At 40.7% G+C, this 19,641-nt stretch overlaps 1 protein-coding gene across 1 annotated transcript; it reads left to right on the top strand.

Moving 5' to 3' along the window:
* The first annotated feature begins 8,552 nt into the window (after positions 1-8,552).
* LOC106604504 (signal-regulatory protein beta-2) lies at positions 8,553-17,961 on the top strand. Its single transcript, XM_014199171.3, has 6 exons — positions 8,553-8,638; positions 8,902-9,246; positions 9,769-10,110; positions 16,153-16,269; positions 16,417-16,469; positions 16,604-17,961. Exons 1-6 carry the CDS (start codon positions 8,596-8,598, stop codon positions 16,733-16,735), a joined length of 1,032 nt encoding a protein of 343 aa, XP_014054646.1. The 5' UTR covers positions 8,553-8,595; the 3' UTR covers positions 16,736-17,961.
* The last annotated feature ends 1,680 nt before the right edge of the window (positions 17,962-19,641 follow it).

Below are 19,641 nucleotides of genomic sequence, written 5' to 3'. Positions count from 1 at the left end.
TAGATACACCTCTCCTGAATCGAACCACGTTGTCCGATTTCAAAAAGGCTTTACAGCAAAAGCAAAACATTAGATTATGTCAGCAGAGTACCCAGCCAGAAATAATCACACAGCCATTTTCAAAGCAACTAGCATGCATCACAAATACCCAAAACACAGCTAAATGCAGCACTAACCTTTGACAACCTTCATCAGATGACACTCCTAGGACATCATGTTACACAACACATGCATTTTTTGTTCAATAAAGTTCATATTTATATATAAAAACAGCATTTTACATCGGCGCATGACGTTCAGAAAAAACTTTTCCCTCAAATGCTTCCGATGATCAGCGCTACAATTTACAAAATTACTATTCAAAAACATTGTTAAAATGTAATATTGTCATTCAAAGACTTATAGATTAACATGTCTTGAATGCCATCTTTGCCAGATTTAAAAATAACTTTACTGGGGAGGAAAAAAAACTAAAAAAAAAAACCCCCCAAAAAAATTCACACTTAGCAATAAACGACGTGGTATGCCCAGAAAAAAAAAGTCTAGGCTATAAATGTTGGAGCCATCTTGGAACGATCAACCATCAAAAATACTATTGTAAATAATCCCTTACCTTTGATTATCTTTATCAGAAGGCACTTCTAGGATTCCCAGGTCCATAACAAATGTAGTTTTGTTCAAAAAAGTTAATAATTTATGTCCCAATAGTGTTAGCGCGCTCCGAAGGCTAGTGAAAATGTACCGTGTGCGTCTGACTTGTCGTCAGGAATGAGCAAAAAAATATATATTTAAGTTCGTTCAAACATGTCAAACGTTTTATAACATAAATCTTTAGGGGCTTTTTCAACCAGGGCTTCAATAATATTCCATTGGGACGGTTGCATTGTCTTTCAAAACGTTTCGAAAAGGGAGAGTACCCATGGGCGCCGACGTCACAATGGTAATGGCCCATCCCCTGTGACCAAGATAAACAGCCTCTCTTTCAGTCAATTTTGATAGTAGGAGACTCAAACCACTTTGTAAAGACTGGGGACATCTAGTGGAAGCCATTGGAAGTGATAAATGATTCACAAGTCCCTGTGTGTTTCAATGGCAAATGTTTGAAGTGATATCCACACATCAGATGTCAGTTTCCTGTCAGGATTTGTCTCAGGGTTTTGACTGCCATATGAGTTCTTTTATATCCACAGACACCATTCAAACAGTTTTAGAAACTTAAGAGTGTTTTCTATCCAAATCAAAGAATTATATGCATATTCTAGTTACTGGGCAGGAGTAGTAACCAGATTTTAAAATCGGGTACGTTTTTTTATCCGGCCGTGCAAATACTGCCCCCTAGCCCTAACAGGTTTTAAAGGAGAGGTTCTTTTTTTAAACCAAATCTATATTTTTTATATAAATGGCATGTTACAGAAAGGTCCAGACACCTTTTTGTGATTTCACATGTTTTTGAGAAACTTACCCCAAACAGCAAAACACTTCCTCATCCTTGTTGTTACGAATCCCTTTGGCCCAGCGGTCTAGGGGGGATGGATACAAGACCCGTAACATAAATCATGCAAATTATAATCGTGACATGTAACAGTGAAAACCAAAAACCACAGACAACTGAAATCTACCATCAAACTCAAAAGGTTTATTTTAAACACACGGTAAAGGGGTGTGAGAAAAGGGGCTGAGCTGGACCCAAGCAAAGAAACAATAATCAAAAACACCCCTAAACTAGACTAGCCTATTTCCACAACAGCTAGCTAACTAACCAAAAATACAGAGGGTGGTCCGCCCAGTTCTAACTAGGGTACTTAGACACAGTATTCCTACGGGTAATGTATGCCCATGGGCGACTTGTCTTGGTACCCCCTTTTCCCACCAAACAAACAACAAAACAATACTCACAGGATTACCGGACAAATGTGACATGCAGTTGCAAAAACAAAAGAGATCAATACAGAGAGACACAGGGCGATAGAGATTGGACACAAGAGCGATTGAGGGAATGAACACAAAGATTGATCTGGGGAGAAAACAACTGACTGGGTTTTTAAACCAAGGGAAAGGGGCTGTGATAGGTTGAGGGAAAAGGAACAGGTGTCTTCTGATTGGGGACTGATTGATGACTGATTGGGGAGTGATGATTGTCACCTGTGAGGAGGAGAAGGAGAGAAAAGAAATACAAATACAGGATACACACTACCTGTATCCGTAACACTCCCACCCTTAAAAGAGCAACCCTAAGGGGGGATTGCGAACAAAGTATTTACTATAAATCCCCACAATATCAATCTTTCAAAACATGCAAAAATCATTATTTTTTACACACGAGACAAAGCATCTGCGAATACATTATCTGAACCCTTTTTGTGGCAAATCTCCAAATTATAATTTTGTACAATAAGCGCCCAACGCATTAGGCGCTGGTTGTACATACGGTGGAGAAACACTAAGGGGTTATGGTCAGTATATACAATCACAGGTAGGGCACTAGAACCTATATACACTTCAAAGTATTGCAGAGCTAATAACAAAGCTAGAGCTTCTTGCTCGATAGTGGCATAGTTTGTCTGACATTTGTTAAATTTACGTGAAAAATAACACACCGGATGATCCACTCCATTCTTATCCTGCTGCAGTAGAACAGCACCAGCATCTCTGGCACTAGCATCTACCTCAAGTTTAAACGGTTGTTCAGAATTCGGAGCAGCAAGTACAGGGGTATTACATAAGAGTGCTTTAGCAGTTTCAAAAGCTACCTTACAATCAGGGGACCACACAAACGATCTAGCCGGACTGAGCAAATCGGTCAATGGAGCAACTACCGCAGAGAAGTTTTTACAGAAGCTACGGTAGTAGCCAACCATCCCCAAAAACCGGCGTAGCTCTCGTCTGGTGGTAGGTGCAGGGAATGCAGTGATAGCCAAGACCTTGGCATCAACAGGGCGCACCTGTCCATGGCCGACCTCTTTGCCGAGATAGGTAACCGTTGCCTTCCTAAACTCACACTTGGCCAAGTTCAGGGTTAAAGAAGCAGCTGCCAAACACTCACATACTACACTTAGAGAGTTAACATGATCTGACCACTCAGATGAATAAATCACTAGATCATCAAGATATGCACTACAATTAGGAACGCCAGCTAATACGGTGTTAACCAGTCGTTGAAAAGTGGCTGGTGCATTTCGCATCCCAAAAGCCATGACAGAGTATTGTAGGAAGCTGTCTGGGGTAACAAAGGCAGAAATCTCAGAAGCACGTGAGGTTAACGGAACCTGCCAGTAACCTTTTAAGAGGTCCAACTTAGTTACATAAGTAGCAGCACCAACAACAGTGTCGATACAGTCGTCCAGTCTGGGCAACGGGAAAGAATCTGGCAATGTGACAGAATTTACCTTTCGATAATCCGTACATAACCTGGACGTACCATCAGGTTTAGGAACCAGAATGCAAGGAGAACTCCAAGGGCTTGAACTTGGCGTAGCCAGGTCATTTTCCAACAAATATCTCACTTCATCCCTCATTATCTTCCTCTTAGAAGCATTGACACGATATGGGTGTTGCTTGATAGGGGCAGTATTTCCAACATTAATGTCATGTTCCAACACATTTGTGCGTGTAGGAACGTCATTAAAGAGACATGGAAAACTGTGGAGTAGCCTCACAATATCGTCGGCCTGTCCTTCCGTTAAATGAACCAGACCTGACTGGAGAGACATCAGCATTTCTGAGTTGGGCAATCTAACACTGCTGCTGAGTATTGCGCAACTCTAATCCATCTCCATCAACATCATAAATATGACAGTCCACTACCATCGCAGTAGAAGCAGAAGAGACAGCAGTACCTTCCGTTGTTGTTGAACTATCTACCTGGGTGAGGGGTCGGGTGTGGTATGCTTTCAACATGTTAATGTGGCACACACGAGATTGGCGTTTCCTATCAGGAGTTTGAAGCACATAATCAGTTTCACTTAACTTCTTTTCAATCAAATAAGGACCAGAGAAACGAGCTGATAGTGAAGATCCTGGAACAGGCAATAACACCAGTACTTGGTCACCTGGCTGTAGTGGACGAGAAACAGCCTGTTTATCATAGCGTCTTTTCATACTTGTCTGTGAGGAAGACAGAGCTTCCTTAGCGAGAGCAAAGGCTTGGTATAGGCGCTCACGAAAGCGACTAACGTAGTCCAACACATTCTCTTCTCCCGTACACAACTCTTGGGACAAAAACTGTTCTTTAAGGACTTTCATTGGTCCTCTCACTGTGTGACCAAACACTAGTTCAGCCGGGCTGAACCCTAGGGAGTCCTGTACAGTTTCACGAGCAGCAAACAAAACTAGAGGAACTCCCTCATCCCAATCTTTCTCAGATTCCAAACAATATTTACGTAGCATAGACTTCAGTGTCTGATGCCATCGTTCAAGCGCACCCTGAGACTCTGGGTGATATGCGCTTGACACGGTGCGTAACTGACAATGAATTTAACCTGTTGGGGCTAGGGGGCAGTATTGAGAATTTTGAAAAAAATATGTGCCCATTTTTAACTGCCTCCTACACCAACTCAGAAGCTAGAATATGCATATTATTGTTCAGGTTTGGATAGAAAACACTCTGAATTTTCTAAAACTGTTTGAATGGTGTCTGTAAGTATAACATAACTCATATGGCAGTCAAAACCCTGAGACAAATTCTGACAGGAAGTGGATACCTGATGTGTTGAATTACCTTTAAGCCTATGCCATTGAAACACACAGGGGCTTATTAATTGTTGAGCACTTCCTATGGCTTCCACTAGATGTCACCAGTCTTTAGAAAGTGTTTTGAGTCTTATACTGTGAGAACTGAACGAACAAGAGCCTTGGAACGGTGGTGGCCAATTAGACTCTGGCGCACGAGTTCATGTTTGGGTACTCTCGTTCCAAAACGTTTTAAAAGAGAATGCAAACGTCCGCCTTGAATATTATTCATGTTCTGGTTAAAAAAGGCACTAATGATTTATGCTATACAACGTTTGACATGTTTGAACGAACGTAAATATTTTTTTCCCCCTCGTTCATTAGTAATTTATCAGATATCAGAAAGTTTGCAGTAAAATATGTTTGTCTTATATTATTTGAGAGTCTAATAATTACTCAATATGTTCTGATTAATTTAGGAAACGGTCAGAGGTCTGACTACAAGACAGTGGAGCAACAGCCAGAGTCTGACCCAGTCCATCCAGGAGACTCTGTGACTCTGCAGTGTACAGTACTCTCTGAGACCTGTACAGGAGAACACAGTGTGTACTGGTTCCAAGCCGTCAAAGGAGAATCTCAACCATGGAGTCATTTACATCCCTGGGAACAGGAGTGATGAGTGTGAGAAGAGCCCTGAGACTCTCTCTCCTACACAGAGCCGTGTCTACAGCCTCTCCAAGAAGAACCTCAGCCTCTGATGCTGTGACTTACTACTGTGCTGTGGCCACTTGTGGGGAGATCCTGTTTGGCAATGGAACCAAACTTAACACCATTAAAGGCACAACTTATTGTTAAATTGATAAATTACCTTACACTTGAAAATCTTTATGTAAACATTCAAGCATATTTTACAGATACCATTATTTAGTTTAAATGAGTCGAAGCCAAATAAATTGTTTTATTAAATTTGCATGCTTAACATAAAACATGATGAATGTATTTTTGTACCAGGAAGCACAGTGGATCCCATTGTCCTCAGCATGGGGGCAGCAGTGGCTGTGTGTGTGAGTGTCATTTTTATTCTTGTTTGTACCAAAAACAAGAGGCAAACGTGATCGTTGTAAAGATAAGACATTTTAGACATACAGTACACATATATTGTTTTGTGTCAAATGTGTTAGCTATGATCATTTGTAAGTAAAATATAATGTCATGGGCTGACACCTCTGAATGTTATACTGTATATTCCGTCTCCATTTTCATGCTTGGGTTTCTATCTGTTGATACAGCAAGTGTCTCTCAGCATATTCACCATGATGATAACCTCTCATCAGAGCAGTCAAGTGGTCAGTTATGTAACATCTATATTATCCAATGTGTGAAAACAAGAGGTACATTGCCTGTTATACAGGAGTGTATATATTAGTGTATATGTGTATATTTGTTAATAAATCACTAAGTACAGCAGTAACCCATGAGATGTTGCGGCAGTGTTGTGTATCATAAAGAAAACCTGAATATTCTTAATTATAACCTGCAGCTTTAATTTGGCCAGCTCTCAGTTGATCAAAAAAGTGGTTGATAGTTTTATTTCAATGTATGTACTCTTAAAGCCCCACATTTTAGATGTGGTGCTTTAAGATGTCAAATTACCCTCATATTCACTAGCTTATTTATTGTCCAGAAACCTGTAGTGTAACTTAAAATATTATATTGAACAATGTCAACATGCTCAAAACATCAGTTTAGGTATTGGTCATTAAAAAGTAAATGCTTTAGAAATATTTTTGCTTTATTAAAACATTGGTTTTGCATAGCCATAGCCTGTCATTAACTAGTAAGATAAAATATAACACTAAGACTGGGGTTCAATCTGATCCACGTTAGATCTGTGTTATAGCACGCTTGACCGGGGTTCAATCTGATACACGTTAGATCTGTGTTATAGCACGCTTGACCGGGGTTCAATCTGATACACGTTAGATCTGTGTTATAGCACGCTTGAAATTTCAAAGGTCATTTCTGAGCTGACATCTGCAGTGTTCACCGTGAAAGCGATATCCTAAAATGTCGGGGAAAATAACTCTAAAAGCTTCATTGTTGGTAGTCCAGCTCCCTATGTAGGTAATTGAATCCTAGACTCAGAATGCACATTTCCTTTGAACATACTTTTCATGTTATTATTTAGACTTTTCTGTTATTGTGCACAATGGAGTTTTTATTTACTGTACTCTCTTAATTAGGTGCCAAACACAGATCTGTTAAATTTCGCTGCATTGCATTTCTCTGAGAAGAAAACTAAAAGAGGAAGAAATAAGAGAGAGACACCACAGGAGAGTGTGTACTCTGATATCAGGTACTCAGACTGGTAGTGAACTTTGTTTCAGATACAGTATGGACAAAATTATCTCAGTCAAGCATCTCTAGTTAGACAAAATGTAAGCGTTTTGGTTAAATAATCTCAGGACATTGCTTTCGGATTAATTTGTACAATATTACAATACAAATCCTAATGCAATACCATAGACAATACCATAGACAATGGAATGACATCCATGTTTCTGCTCAGTAATTTGTTGAAGGACCTTTGGCAGTGATTACAGCCTCGAGTCTTCTTGGGTATGACACCTGTATTTGGCGACTTTCTCCCATTCTTCTCGGCAAGCTCTGTCAGGTAGAATGGGGATCGTCACTGCACAGATATTTTCAGGTCTCTCCAGAGATGTTCATGTCCAGGCTTTGGCAAGGAGACTCAGAGGCTTGTCCTGAAGCCACTCCTGCATTGTCTTGGCTGTGTGCATATGGTCGTTGTCCGGTTGGAATGTGAACCTTCGTCCCAGTCTGAGGTCCTGAGCGATCTGGAGCAGGTTTTCATCAAGGATCTCACAGTACTTTGCTCCGTTCATCTTTCCCTCGATCCTGACTAGTTTCCCAGTCCCTGTCACTGAAAAACATTCCCACAGCATGATTCTCCCACCACCATGCTTCACCGTAGGGATGGTGCCAGGTTTCCTCCAGATGTGACGTTTGACTTTCAGGCCAAATAGTTCAATCTTGGATTCATCAGACCAGAGAATCTGGTTTCTCATGGTCTGAGACTCCATTAGGTGCCTTTTGAGGCAAGTATAACAATTGAATACTTTTTCCACCACTGTGAATATGTATATTTGGTCAAATATTTGGTAATTTTCAATGTATCATCAATGTATTATTATAATTTATTTTTTGTTCTTGCATATGGTGTCTCACACATTTGTCAGTAAACTGTAAAAAATCAGCATTTTTATTTGACCCTATAATGTTGCAAAATATTAAAATGCATATTAAAACCTTTTCTTTTTTGGGTCAACCTTACACAGTATGCTTCACACTCACCATTAAAGGGGAAGCTCAGCATTTTACAACTTCATGTAAGATGGTTCCTCACCGTGAAAGTAGTCCTCACCGTGAAATTAGTCAAGACAAAATGTAATCCAATGGTCGGTTTTCTCTAAACAGGAACTACAGACTTCAGCTAACTTTAGCCACAGCTTATCACTCCCATTGATAGTTAGCTATCGGTGACTAAATTTAGCGTGAATTTGTCGTGGCTGTTTTCCAGACACAGAATAAGCCTAGTCCTGGGCTATATAGCTCTTTATTTGTGGTCTAGACTTAATCTGTGTCTGGGATATATGGCACCACTAAGCAATATTTTGCAGTAAAGTAGGCCAAAAAATGTGTGTACAACATAAATCTTTACATTGCATACAGTACATGGCTGAAAACGGGTGAAAATGTTGCACAGGAAGTGATGCATGTCTTTCCCCTAACCAATCAAGTGTTTCTGAGATTTTAAACAGCCCACAATTCTTTTCATTTTGTCAGTCAGTCATTCATAGTAACAAAGAAAAACAGTTGTTAAAGCTACAGTCAGTCCATATCAAGATGATCAGAATCTGCCTTCTTTGGGGACTTCTCTCTCAAGTGTGTAAGTGCATGTCCTAATCTCACATAATATTTAAATGAACAGTAAAATTGAAAATCGAAAAGAATAGCACTATCTTATTGGAAAGTCATATCTAAAGGTAATGAAATATATTCAGTTTGGACAGCAATGTGACCGATATATCTTCAGGCAATTTGAATTGCAGTAGTTTGATGACTTAATCTAGAATATACACTGTTATTCAAAGGTTTAACATGTCCATTTCCATTTGAAATTGACATCTGATTACGTTCACATTTTGGCAGGCCTGATTCAGACTGAAGATGCTCCTCAACCAATACCAGTGACTACTCGTCTATTTGGAGACAATGTATCTTTGCCATGTCCTAAAGCGGAATCTGAACAATTCCTGTACTGGTACAGACAAACTGTTGGCCAACTGCCCCATATTGTTGCATCTGTATCCTATGCATCAGAACCTGTACTTAAAGGAGAGTTTAAGAACCCATGTTTCCATGTGGAGGAATCTCAATATGTGTATAATCTCATTATCAGAAATATCAGCACATTAGATGAGGCAACATACTTTTGTGGAATTGGGACAATGTATGGGATGAACTATGGAAATGCAACATTTTTGGCTGTGAAGGGTAATTTGATTTAAATTACATATTTCAATATTCACCAAGTGTTTTTGTGTATTGTTATACATACAGTAGATGTACAGTGCTATATACTGTAGATGTTCAGAGAAATTATAGACAATCTTGCTGCAGTATGCTTAGAAAGTGGATATACATGGATGCGTGTCATTATGGTAAAATGTAAAGACACTTGTCATTTTTGGAGACAGCGTTGAAATGACAACGTTACGGTATAGCTAGCAAAAGAGTGTAGAAACGGTAGCTAACTAACTTTTACTGTAAACAACTCTCAAGCTGGCTAGCTAAGCATCTTGGCTGACTGTGGGGTGAATACATTTGAATAATTACTGACAACTAAATAAAAGGTTTACAGTTAATTAGCAACTGCACCACTCTTTTCTAGCAAGCAAAGCATTGTTTCCAAAACTGCCATGTGCCTAAAAGAATGTTTACTATTTAAAATTCTATGACGTCTCCACTTTACAAGCTTATGAATAATTATTTTCTTAATACAATTACACAATATAGGACACAATCACCCTACATTGGTGCAGCAACCAGTTTCTGATCCAGTCCATCCAGGAGACTCTGTGATTCTACAGTGTACAGTACTCTTTGAGACCTGTACAGGAGAACACAGTGTGTACTGGTTCAGAGCTGGATCAGGAGAATCCCATCCAGGAGTCATTTACACCCCTGGGAACAGGAGTGATGAGTGTAAGAAGAACCCTGAGACTCCATCTCCTACACAGAGCTGTGTCTACCGCCTCTCCAAGAACAACCTCAGTCTCTCTGATGCTGGGACTTACTACTGTGCTGTGGCCACCTGTGGGAAGATCCTGTTTGGCAACGGAACAAACCTAAATATTGGTAGGTAATGAATATTATGTGTTGTAGTGTAGAAATTGTAGAAGGTTTAGTAATATTTAAGTGGTGCATATACAGAGTGTACAAAACATTAAGAACATCTTCCTAATATTGAGTTGCATCCCCTTTTGCCCTCAGAACAGCCTCAATTCATTGGGGCATGAACTATACAAGGTGTTGAAAGTGTTCCACAGGGATGCTGGCCCATGTTGACTCCAATGCTTCCTACAGTTGTGTTGAGTTGTCTGGATGTACTTTGGGTGGTGGACCATTCTTGATACACATGTGAAACTGTTGAGCATGAAAAACCCAGAAGCCTTGCAGTTATTGACACACAGAACCAGTGTGCCTGGCACCTACTACCATAACCCGTTCAAAGGCAATTAAATATTTTGTCTTGTTCATTCACCCTCTGAATGTCACACTTACACAATCCATGTCTCAATTGTCTCAAGGCTTTAAAATCCTTCTATAACCTGTCTCCTCCCCTTCACTTGGATTGAACAAGTGACATCAACGGGATCATAGCGTTCACCTGGATTCACCTGGTCAGTCTGTCATGGACAATGGTTTGTACAGTCAGTGTACAGCACGTTGGTTGAGATCTATGTGCCTTTTGCTATAACAATATTCACATCATTGACCAGAAATGAATGTTCAGCTGTAAATTCTTAGATGTTGTAAACAAAATACAACCTGCTGATAGTTATGAATAACTTATTTAAAGAAACACAAACGTAGTTTTTTTATTAAATCTCTCCTTCAAAATGTGGCTTTAATCAATCCATGACTTTTATATGATAATGATAACAATTTATTTAATGTGTATATTGCTTTTCATTACAAAAATTATCTCAACGCTTTAAAAAGCAAAACAAAATGACAAACACAATAAATATAAATTGAGATGATGGAGATGGAGATTGAATGTCCCTCGTCAAATCAGAATGATGGATATGGAGATTGAATGTCCTCAAACAGATTAGGATGATGGAGTTGGAGATTGAATGTCCTTAGTCATACTAGGGAAAGGGAGTTGAGGAAGTTTGGGTTGAAAAGGCAGGATAGAGACAAAACAGAGAGCCACTCATCATAGCACTACACCTGCTTTTCCTGCATTCAATTCCTTCATAGAAGCCGCTCCTTTCTGTAGCTACTGGTCGTACATTAACAAAAATGTAGCAACCACCTGGGTGATGCCACTGTTGCTGAAAGTGCAGGAAAAGTCACCAGAAATTAACAGTTGCTAGGAACAGTCCCTGATCCTCCTCTGCCATTTCCAGACGCTCTTTTTATTTTAATATTTTTTGTTTAACCTTTATTTAACTAGGCAAGTCAGTTAAGAACAAATTACTTACAATGACGGCCTACCAAAAGGCAAAAGGCCTCCTGCGGGGATGGGGGCTGGGATAAAAAAAATATATATATAATGTATATATATCTAAATATAGGACAAAACACACATTAGGATTTAGAGAGACAACACAACACTACATAAAGAAAGACCTAAGACAAAAACATAGCTAGGCAGCAACACATGACAGCACAGCATGGTAGCAACATAACATGACAACAACATGGTAGCAGCACAACACGGTAGCAGCACAAAACATTATTGGGCACAGACAACAGCACAAAGGCCAAGAAGGCAGAGACAACAATACATCACGCAAAGCAGCCACAACTGTCAGTAAGAGTGTCCATGATTGAGTCTTTGAATGAAGAGAAGAGATTGAGATTAAACTGTCCAGTTTGAGTGATTGTTGCAGCTCATTCCAGTTGCTAGCTGCAGCGAACTGAAAAGACGAGCAACCCAGGGATGTGAGTGACCAGTTTACAGAGGAGTATAAAGTGCAGTGATGTGTCCTATTAGGAGCAATAGTGGCAAATCTGATTGCCCTAGCTGCTCGAGAGCACCCTTACCTGCCGATCTAATCTAGCATGGGTAGGATCTAGCATCTGTAATCTAGCATGGGTAGGATGGTCATCTGAATCAGTCTTAGTTTGGCAGCTGGGGTGAAAGAGGAGCGATTACAATAAATCTAGAATTGGATTCCTCTAACTTTAGCCTGCAGCTTTGATATGTGCTGGGAGAAGGACAGTGTACCGTCTAGCCATACTCTCAAGTACTTGTATGAGGTGACTATCTCAAGCTCTAAACCCTCAGAGGTAGTAATCACACCTGTGGGGAGAGGGGCATTCTTCTTACCTAACCACATTACCTTTGTTTTGGAGGCGTTCAGAACAAGGTTAAGGGTAGAGAAAGCTTGTTGGACACTAAGAAAGCTTTTTTGTAGAGCATTTAACAAACACAACCCCATAAAGAAAATAAATGAGAATTAAAAACCGTTTCAGCCCCTGGTTCGACCGTGATCTTGCCGAGTTACTCCACCTCAAGAATTGCATTTGGCGAAAGGCTCGACACACGCATACTCAGGCTGACTGGCTCTCATTCAGGCAAATGAGAAATAAGTGCAGTCAGGCTATCCGGAAGGCCAAAGTTAGTTACTTTAACTTGTTATGGATAGGGGGCAGTATTTTCACGGCCAGATAAAAAACGTACCCGATTTAATCTGGTTATTACTCCTGCCCAGAAACTAGAATATGCATATAATTAGTAGCTTTGGATAGAAAACACTCCAAAGTTTCTAAAACTGTTTGAATGGTGTCTGTGAGTATAACAGAACTCAAATGGCAGGCCAAAACCTGAGAAGATTCTGTACAAGAAGTACCCTGTCTGACCATTTCTTGGCCTTCTTTGTCATCTCTATCCAAAACAGAGGATCTCTGCTGTAACGTGACACTTTCTAAGGCTCCCATAGGCTCTCAGAAGGCGCCAGAACGTTGAATGATGACTCTGCACTTACTGGCTGAGAAACAGTAGCGCATTTGGAAAGTGGTCGATCTGAGAACAATGAGACGGGCGCACGCATGCACGTGAAGAGTCCATTTTACTTTTTCAGTCTTTGAACGAAAACAACGACTCCCGGTCGGAATATTATCGCTATTTTACGAGAAAAATCGCATAAAAATGGATTTTAAACAGCGTTTGACATGCTTCGAAGTACGGTAATGGAATATTTTGACATTTTTTGTCACGATATGCGTCTGCGCGTCACCCTTCGTTACCCTTCGGATAGTGTCTTGAACGCACAAACAAAACGCTGCTATTTGGATATAACTATGGATTATTTGGAACCAAACCAACATTTGTTGTTGAAGTAGAAGTCCTGGGAGTGCATTCTGACGAAGAACAGCGAAGGTAATCCAATTTTTCTTATAGTAAATCTGAGTTTGGTGAGTCCCAAACTTGGTGGGTGTCAAAGTTTGGTACTTAGTGATGGCAAGCAATTAGTGATGGCAAGCTATCTACTCAGAATATTGCAAAATGTGCTTTCACCGAAAAGCTATTTTAAAATCGGAAACCACGATTGCATAAAGGAGTTCTGTATCTATAATTCTTAAAATAATTGTTATGTTTTTTGTGAACGTTTATCGTGAGTAATTTAGTAAATTCACCGGAAGTGTTCGGTGGGAATGCTAGTTCTGAACGTCACATGCTAATGTAAAAAGCTGGTTTTTGATATAAATATGAACTTGATTGAACAAAACATGCATGTATTGTATAACATAATGTCCTAGGGTTGTCATCTGATGAAGATCATCAAAGGTTAGTGCTGCATTTAGCTGTGGTTTGGGTTTATGTGACATTATATGCTAGCTTGAAAAATGGGTGTCTGATTATTTCTGGCTGGGTACTCTGCTGACATAATCTAATGTTTTGCTTTCGTTGTAAAGCCTTTTTGAAATCGGACAGTGTGGTTAGATTAACGAGAGTCTTGTCTTTAAAATTGTGTAAAATAGTCATATGTTTGAGAAATTGAAGTAATAGCATTTCTAAGGTATTTGAATAACGCGCCACGGGATTCAACTGAGTGTTTTCTATCCATATATAATAAGTATATGCATATTCTAGTTACTGGGTAGGATTAGTAACCAGATTAAATCGGGTAAAAAAAAAATATCCAGCCGTGCAAATACTGCCCCCTAGCCCTAATAGGTTAACAATACCACTGAAAGTATCAAAAAAGAAGGTCCAAGCATCTTTGACAGAGGGGATCAAGTTGATTCTAAACCATTTTACAGAGGCCAGTTTATGAAGGAAGGCTTGCTCATTAAATGTTTTTAGCAAGCGTCTATGACAAATCAGGACAGGTCGTTTTACTGAGCAGCCATTACGAACACAGGCTGTAAAACAGTGATCACTAAGGTCATTACAGAAAACACCAGACTGACACCTATCAGGATTATTTGTGAGGATAACATCAATAAGAGAACCCTTTTCTGGGTGTTTAGTGTCATACCTTGTGGGATTGTTGATAATCTGAGACAGATTTAGGGAGCCCCACATCTTTAGGACTTGGTCAGGTGGTATAAGCATGTCCCAGTTTAGGTCACCTAGCAGGACAAATTCAGACTTAGTTTAAGGGGCCAGGAGAGCGCTTAGGGCAGGTAGGATACAGGCCGGCACTGATGGAGGACGATAGCACCCAGCAATAGTCAACAAAGAGCTATTTGAAAGTTAAATGCTTAAAACCAGCAAATCAAATTGTTTGGGGACAGACTTGGTGAAGACAACTGAGCACAGAAGGTGATCCTTGGTAAAGATTGCCACTCCACCTTTGGAAGATCTGTCTTGCCGAAAAAGGTTATAACCATTAAGGTTAGCATCAGTATTCAAAAACACTCTTCCTTAACCACGTCTCAGTAATGACCAACTCCTCTGAATTGGAGCTGTGAACCCACACTTTCAATTGATCCATTTTAGGTAATAAGCTTTTTAGGTAATAAGCTTCTAGTGTTAACGAGAGCAGAAATCAGTGAAGCAGATATCAGAGCACAAGTCAGAATTGGGGGTAGCAACAGTAGATGGGCCAGGGTGTACATGCACATTTCCAGATATAATCAACATTAATACAATCAAGGCACGGCATAGGAAAGGGAGAGCTCTGATTTATGAGATCTGAATGTGCATCAGATGACAACAAGATCATATTGTACAGCAAATATATAATGACTTGGGGCTAGCCATTGTAATTTCAGAGTAACTCGCCCCAGCAGTGCAAGCAAAATCTCGGGGGGGGGGGGGTTAACTGTACCAGACAGTGGGAGACAACCAGGGCAGATCGCCAGGTGGACTCCAAGCAGCAGTGCAGCAGGCAATGGGAATAGGTGTCTCACCCACTTGGGAGAAGCTTTTACTTCTGGAGGCAGATTTATTGTAGAAAATGCCAGTGGATGGTCTCTGAACAGCAGGAGGGGGCTTCAAGGCCTATGGATTTGGGTGGGGTAGCCTGCCATTTGTTGGGCTCAAAGGCTTCGACACTTCACATCTCAGTGCTAAGTTAAGTTGTATCTGGTCTGTCTTGTCTGTCTCAGTTCCTGGTTGGATGGTGTATCAATCCTTCCAGGTAATTTTGTCCAAAATTAGGTTGCAGGTTTGGAGTTTTGATCTGCAGTGAAGGTTATGTTGTGGAGGGTATCATCCTGTATATGTCCCTGCCAAAAAAATCAACGTTTATCTAACTCTAAATGTATATTTTTTGTAAAAACATGCTGAAAAATAGGGAACGTGCTCATGACCTCGCTCTCCAGCAGCCAGAAACGAATATATATATATATATGTATATATTTCTTACTATTTTATTGTAATATACATGGTGGTATATAGCTCTCTTACTATTTTATTTTAATATAAGGGAGGTATATATATCTCTCTTAATATTTTATTTTAATATAAGGATAGTACATATTTCTTCATATTTTATTTTAATATAAGGGTGGTATTTATCTCTTTTACTATTTGATTTTAATACAATGCTGGTATATATCTCTCTTATTATTTTATTTTAATATAAAGGTGGTATGTATCTTTTGAATTTTTTTACTTTAATATAAGGGTGGTATATATCTCTCTTACTATTTTATTTTAATATAAGGATGGAATATGTCGACTCTCATTATTACATTTTTTCTTCCTTTCAGAAAGATCGCTGGAACATGTAGTCATTGGACTGGGAGTGACATCAGTTTTCTGTGTGATTGTGATCATTATACTGGTCTTCAGCAGAAATACAAAGCCAATTTGTGAACATTATAAAGGTGAGCTCTCTGGTATTACAAACTGTAGATGAACACCTAATACATTTTACGATTAATACACAATACTTGTTATCAAGTAAAATATCTCTGTCTATTACCTATCTTGACTTTTGTCATGTTCATGCTTGTTTTTATTAATGTTAACAGTGAGTGTTGCTCAGCATATTGGACATGACAACTCAACCATCGAATGTGATCAGGTAAATAAATACAGTTGTTATAATATTGGCCTGTTGGTAGGTGATTTCCAATATGATACTAGATACTCTAATTATCTGACTATTATTATGACTACATTTGTATCAAAAACCAACAACATGATGATGATTCACAGGAACAAGACCCAGATACCCTGAAGTATGCTGCATTGCATTTCTCTGAGAGGAAAACTAAAAGAGGAAGAAAGAAGAGAGAGACACCACAGGAGAGTGTGTACTCTGATGTCAGGTACTCAGATTGGGACTGAACATTGTTTGTGTGCAGAGGAATGGATGTAGTTTGGTAAATAAACTTTTCTTAATATATAATGTGTTTAAACAGTCATGACATTTTAGCCTTACTGATACAGTGACATTTTCTATCAAGTCAGACAGTGGCAAAATGTTCCCTATACCCATCATGAGGTTGCCACAACCTAGCCTATGAATGAAAGTTTACAACGTAGGTGCACACAGGTCGAGAGAAAGATTTGAGGTGACAGACAGTGACACATGAAATAACGCCTTGTACACTTTTACATGCATCTAGCTGATCTAGGGTGTAATCATTAGTCCAACAGTTGCAAACAAGAGTTACTATTGGACGAATACAGGTATGTATATCCCCATTTCATTACGTTTGCTTCCGTTTAAGAAAAGTGTTTTACCGAATCGGCGGAATGAATACACCCCTGATCACACGCAAAGAGCTCACTTTCATAGCCACATACAAACAGCTCGTTGTATTCCTTTTCGCATCTATGCGCTCTCCTCCTCTCACCTTTTCCCTTCGCTTATGAACTTCATAGCACAACACATCAGCTGTCTGTGACCAGGGGAAAAAACCTTTCCAAGCCAAACATTCATATCATAACCGCTACACACAGCCTACATCGTTGTCACCATATTAGCCAAAGTAACGTCATAGTCAACATAGCTAATAGAATTAACGTGTTAGTTAACCCGCTTACAATCATGCAGTACAAGTCAGTAAGCAGTTTAGTACCTACACCAGCGGGCCCTGTTGGCAATAAATTAGTAAAACCAAAAGCCCACCTTGACTTGAAAGAGTTACAGTTTTGGGTAGTTATTGCCAGCTAGCTAACATAGCATCCCTTTGTTTGAGCCGGGTGTTGGCTAAACTAGCTAACTGCATATGCTAGCTAAGTATTTTTTTTAAAGGAATTCGTTTGTTCAAAACTGTTCAACTATTGTCTTTCTCTTTGAGTCAACTACTCAACACATTTTATGCACTGCAGTGGTAGCTAGATGTAGCTTATGCTTTCAGTACTAGATTAATTCTCTGATCCGTTGATTGGGTGGACAACATTTCAGTTAATGCTATAAGTGCTCTGATGAGTTTCAGGATGTCCTCCAGAAGTTGTAATAATTACTGTGTACGTCTATGAAGGCAGTGAGAAACATGAGGAGAATGGAAACTAGCTGTCCTCCAGCTACACCATGGTGCCTACCCTAGAGAGTACCGATGAGGCTACTGTAGACCTTCATTGCAAAATAGTGCGTTTTAATCAATTATTTGGTGACTTGAATATATTTTGTATAGTTTTATCTAAAAAGGATAACTTTTTAAATGTTTCACTATTTTTATTTTTATGAAATTCACTAAGGAGGATGGTCCTCCCCTTCCTCCTCTGAGAAGACTCCACTGATGTAAGAAGCTCATTCTTCTAGGAGCGTTCTCTGTCAAAGCGGCACAGTTATGGAATGGCTTGTCTTTCCAGGTAGAGGGCCAGAAACCATTGAGGTCTTTAAATCACTCCTGGCCTTTAATCTGCGATTGTACTGTTATTTTAGACTTCCTTAGTGATTCTATGTTTTCCTCTTCTATTGTATCTCTTGTATCTCAGCACATTGTTTAGACATACTGTTTAACTGTGAGCCAACTCAGTGGCCTTGTGCTTAGTGTCCACTGTGAGATAAGAAGGTTGAGGGTTTGATCCCCGGGACCGGATGCCTCTCTGCTTGGCACTCAGCATAAAGGAGATGGATTGAGATAAGTGTCCTATCCAGGAGGTGTACTTGTACATCAAGCTGCCTTCCGCTATAGAGTCAGTGTCACAGGGGTCGTTAAATGGAGACCAAGACGCAGCATGTATAGTGCTCATTCTGTTTCTTTAATGAATACACTTAAACAACAAAATAATAAAACGACCAACAACAGTCCCGTCAGGTCCACTAGACTAAACGAAAACAACTACCCACAAACCCCAAAGGAAAACAGGCTGCCTAAGTATGGCTTCCAATCAGAGACAACAAAAGGCACCTGCCTCTGATTGGAAACCATACCCGGCCAAAACATGAAAACCAACACATAGAAATAGAAAACTAGAACAATCCCATCTAGAAACAGAAAACCCCAAAACACACAAAACAACCCCCTGTCACGCCCTGACCACTCTACTATGGCAAATGACCTCTTTCACTGGTCAGGACGTGACTGTACCCCCCCAAAGGTGCAGACCCCGACTGCACCCCAAACCAAAACCAACAAAAACAACCCCAAACACAAAGGGAGGGAAGAGAGGGTGGCCACCGTCTATGGCGGCTCATGTGCTACACCCAGGACCTTCCGACAATCCTCCAGCGACGGAGGTGGCTCCGGCTCCGGGCGTAGCCCCGTTGTGCCTGCAGATCCCTCCGCTTCTGGAACCCTGACCTGTGGATCATTACCGGAGGTTCTGCGCTGCCGACCACCGCTGGAGGATCTGGGCTGCAGACCGCCGCTGAAGGCCCTGGGCTGCAGACCGCCGCAGAAGGCCCCGGACTAGGGAGCGTCGCCGAAGGCTCCGGATTGGGAGGCGTCGCCGGAGGCTCCGGACTGGGAGTCGTCGCCGGAGGTTCCGGACTGGGAGGCGTCGCCGGAGGCTCCGGACTGGGAGGCGTCGCCGGAGGCTCCGGGCTGAGGAGCGTCGCCGGAGGCTCCGGGCTGAGGAGCGTCGCCGGAGGCTCCGGGCTGAGGAGCGTCGCCGGAGGCTCCGGGCTGAGAAGCGTCGCTGGCGGCTCCAGGCTGCCTGGGATAGGGGGGTGCACTGGAGGAAGAGTGAGCGGAGCAGGCACCGGACGTACTGGGCCATGGAGGTTTACTGGATGTCTGGTGCTTGCGGCCAGCACAACCCATCCTGGCTCGATGCTGACTCTAGCCCGGCAAGGGCAG

This window comes from Salmo salar, chromosome 05 (genome assembly GCF_965601325.2).
Source record: "Salmo salar chromosome 05, fSalSal1, whole genome shotgun sequence".
NCBI lineage: Eukaryota > Metazoa > Chordata > Actinopteri > Salmoniformes > Salmonidae > Salmo > Salmo salar.
This window is presented reverse-complemented; position numbering and strand designations above follow the sequence as displayed.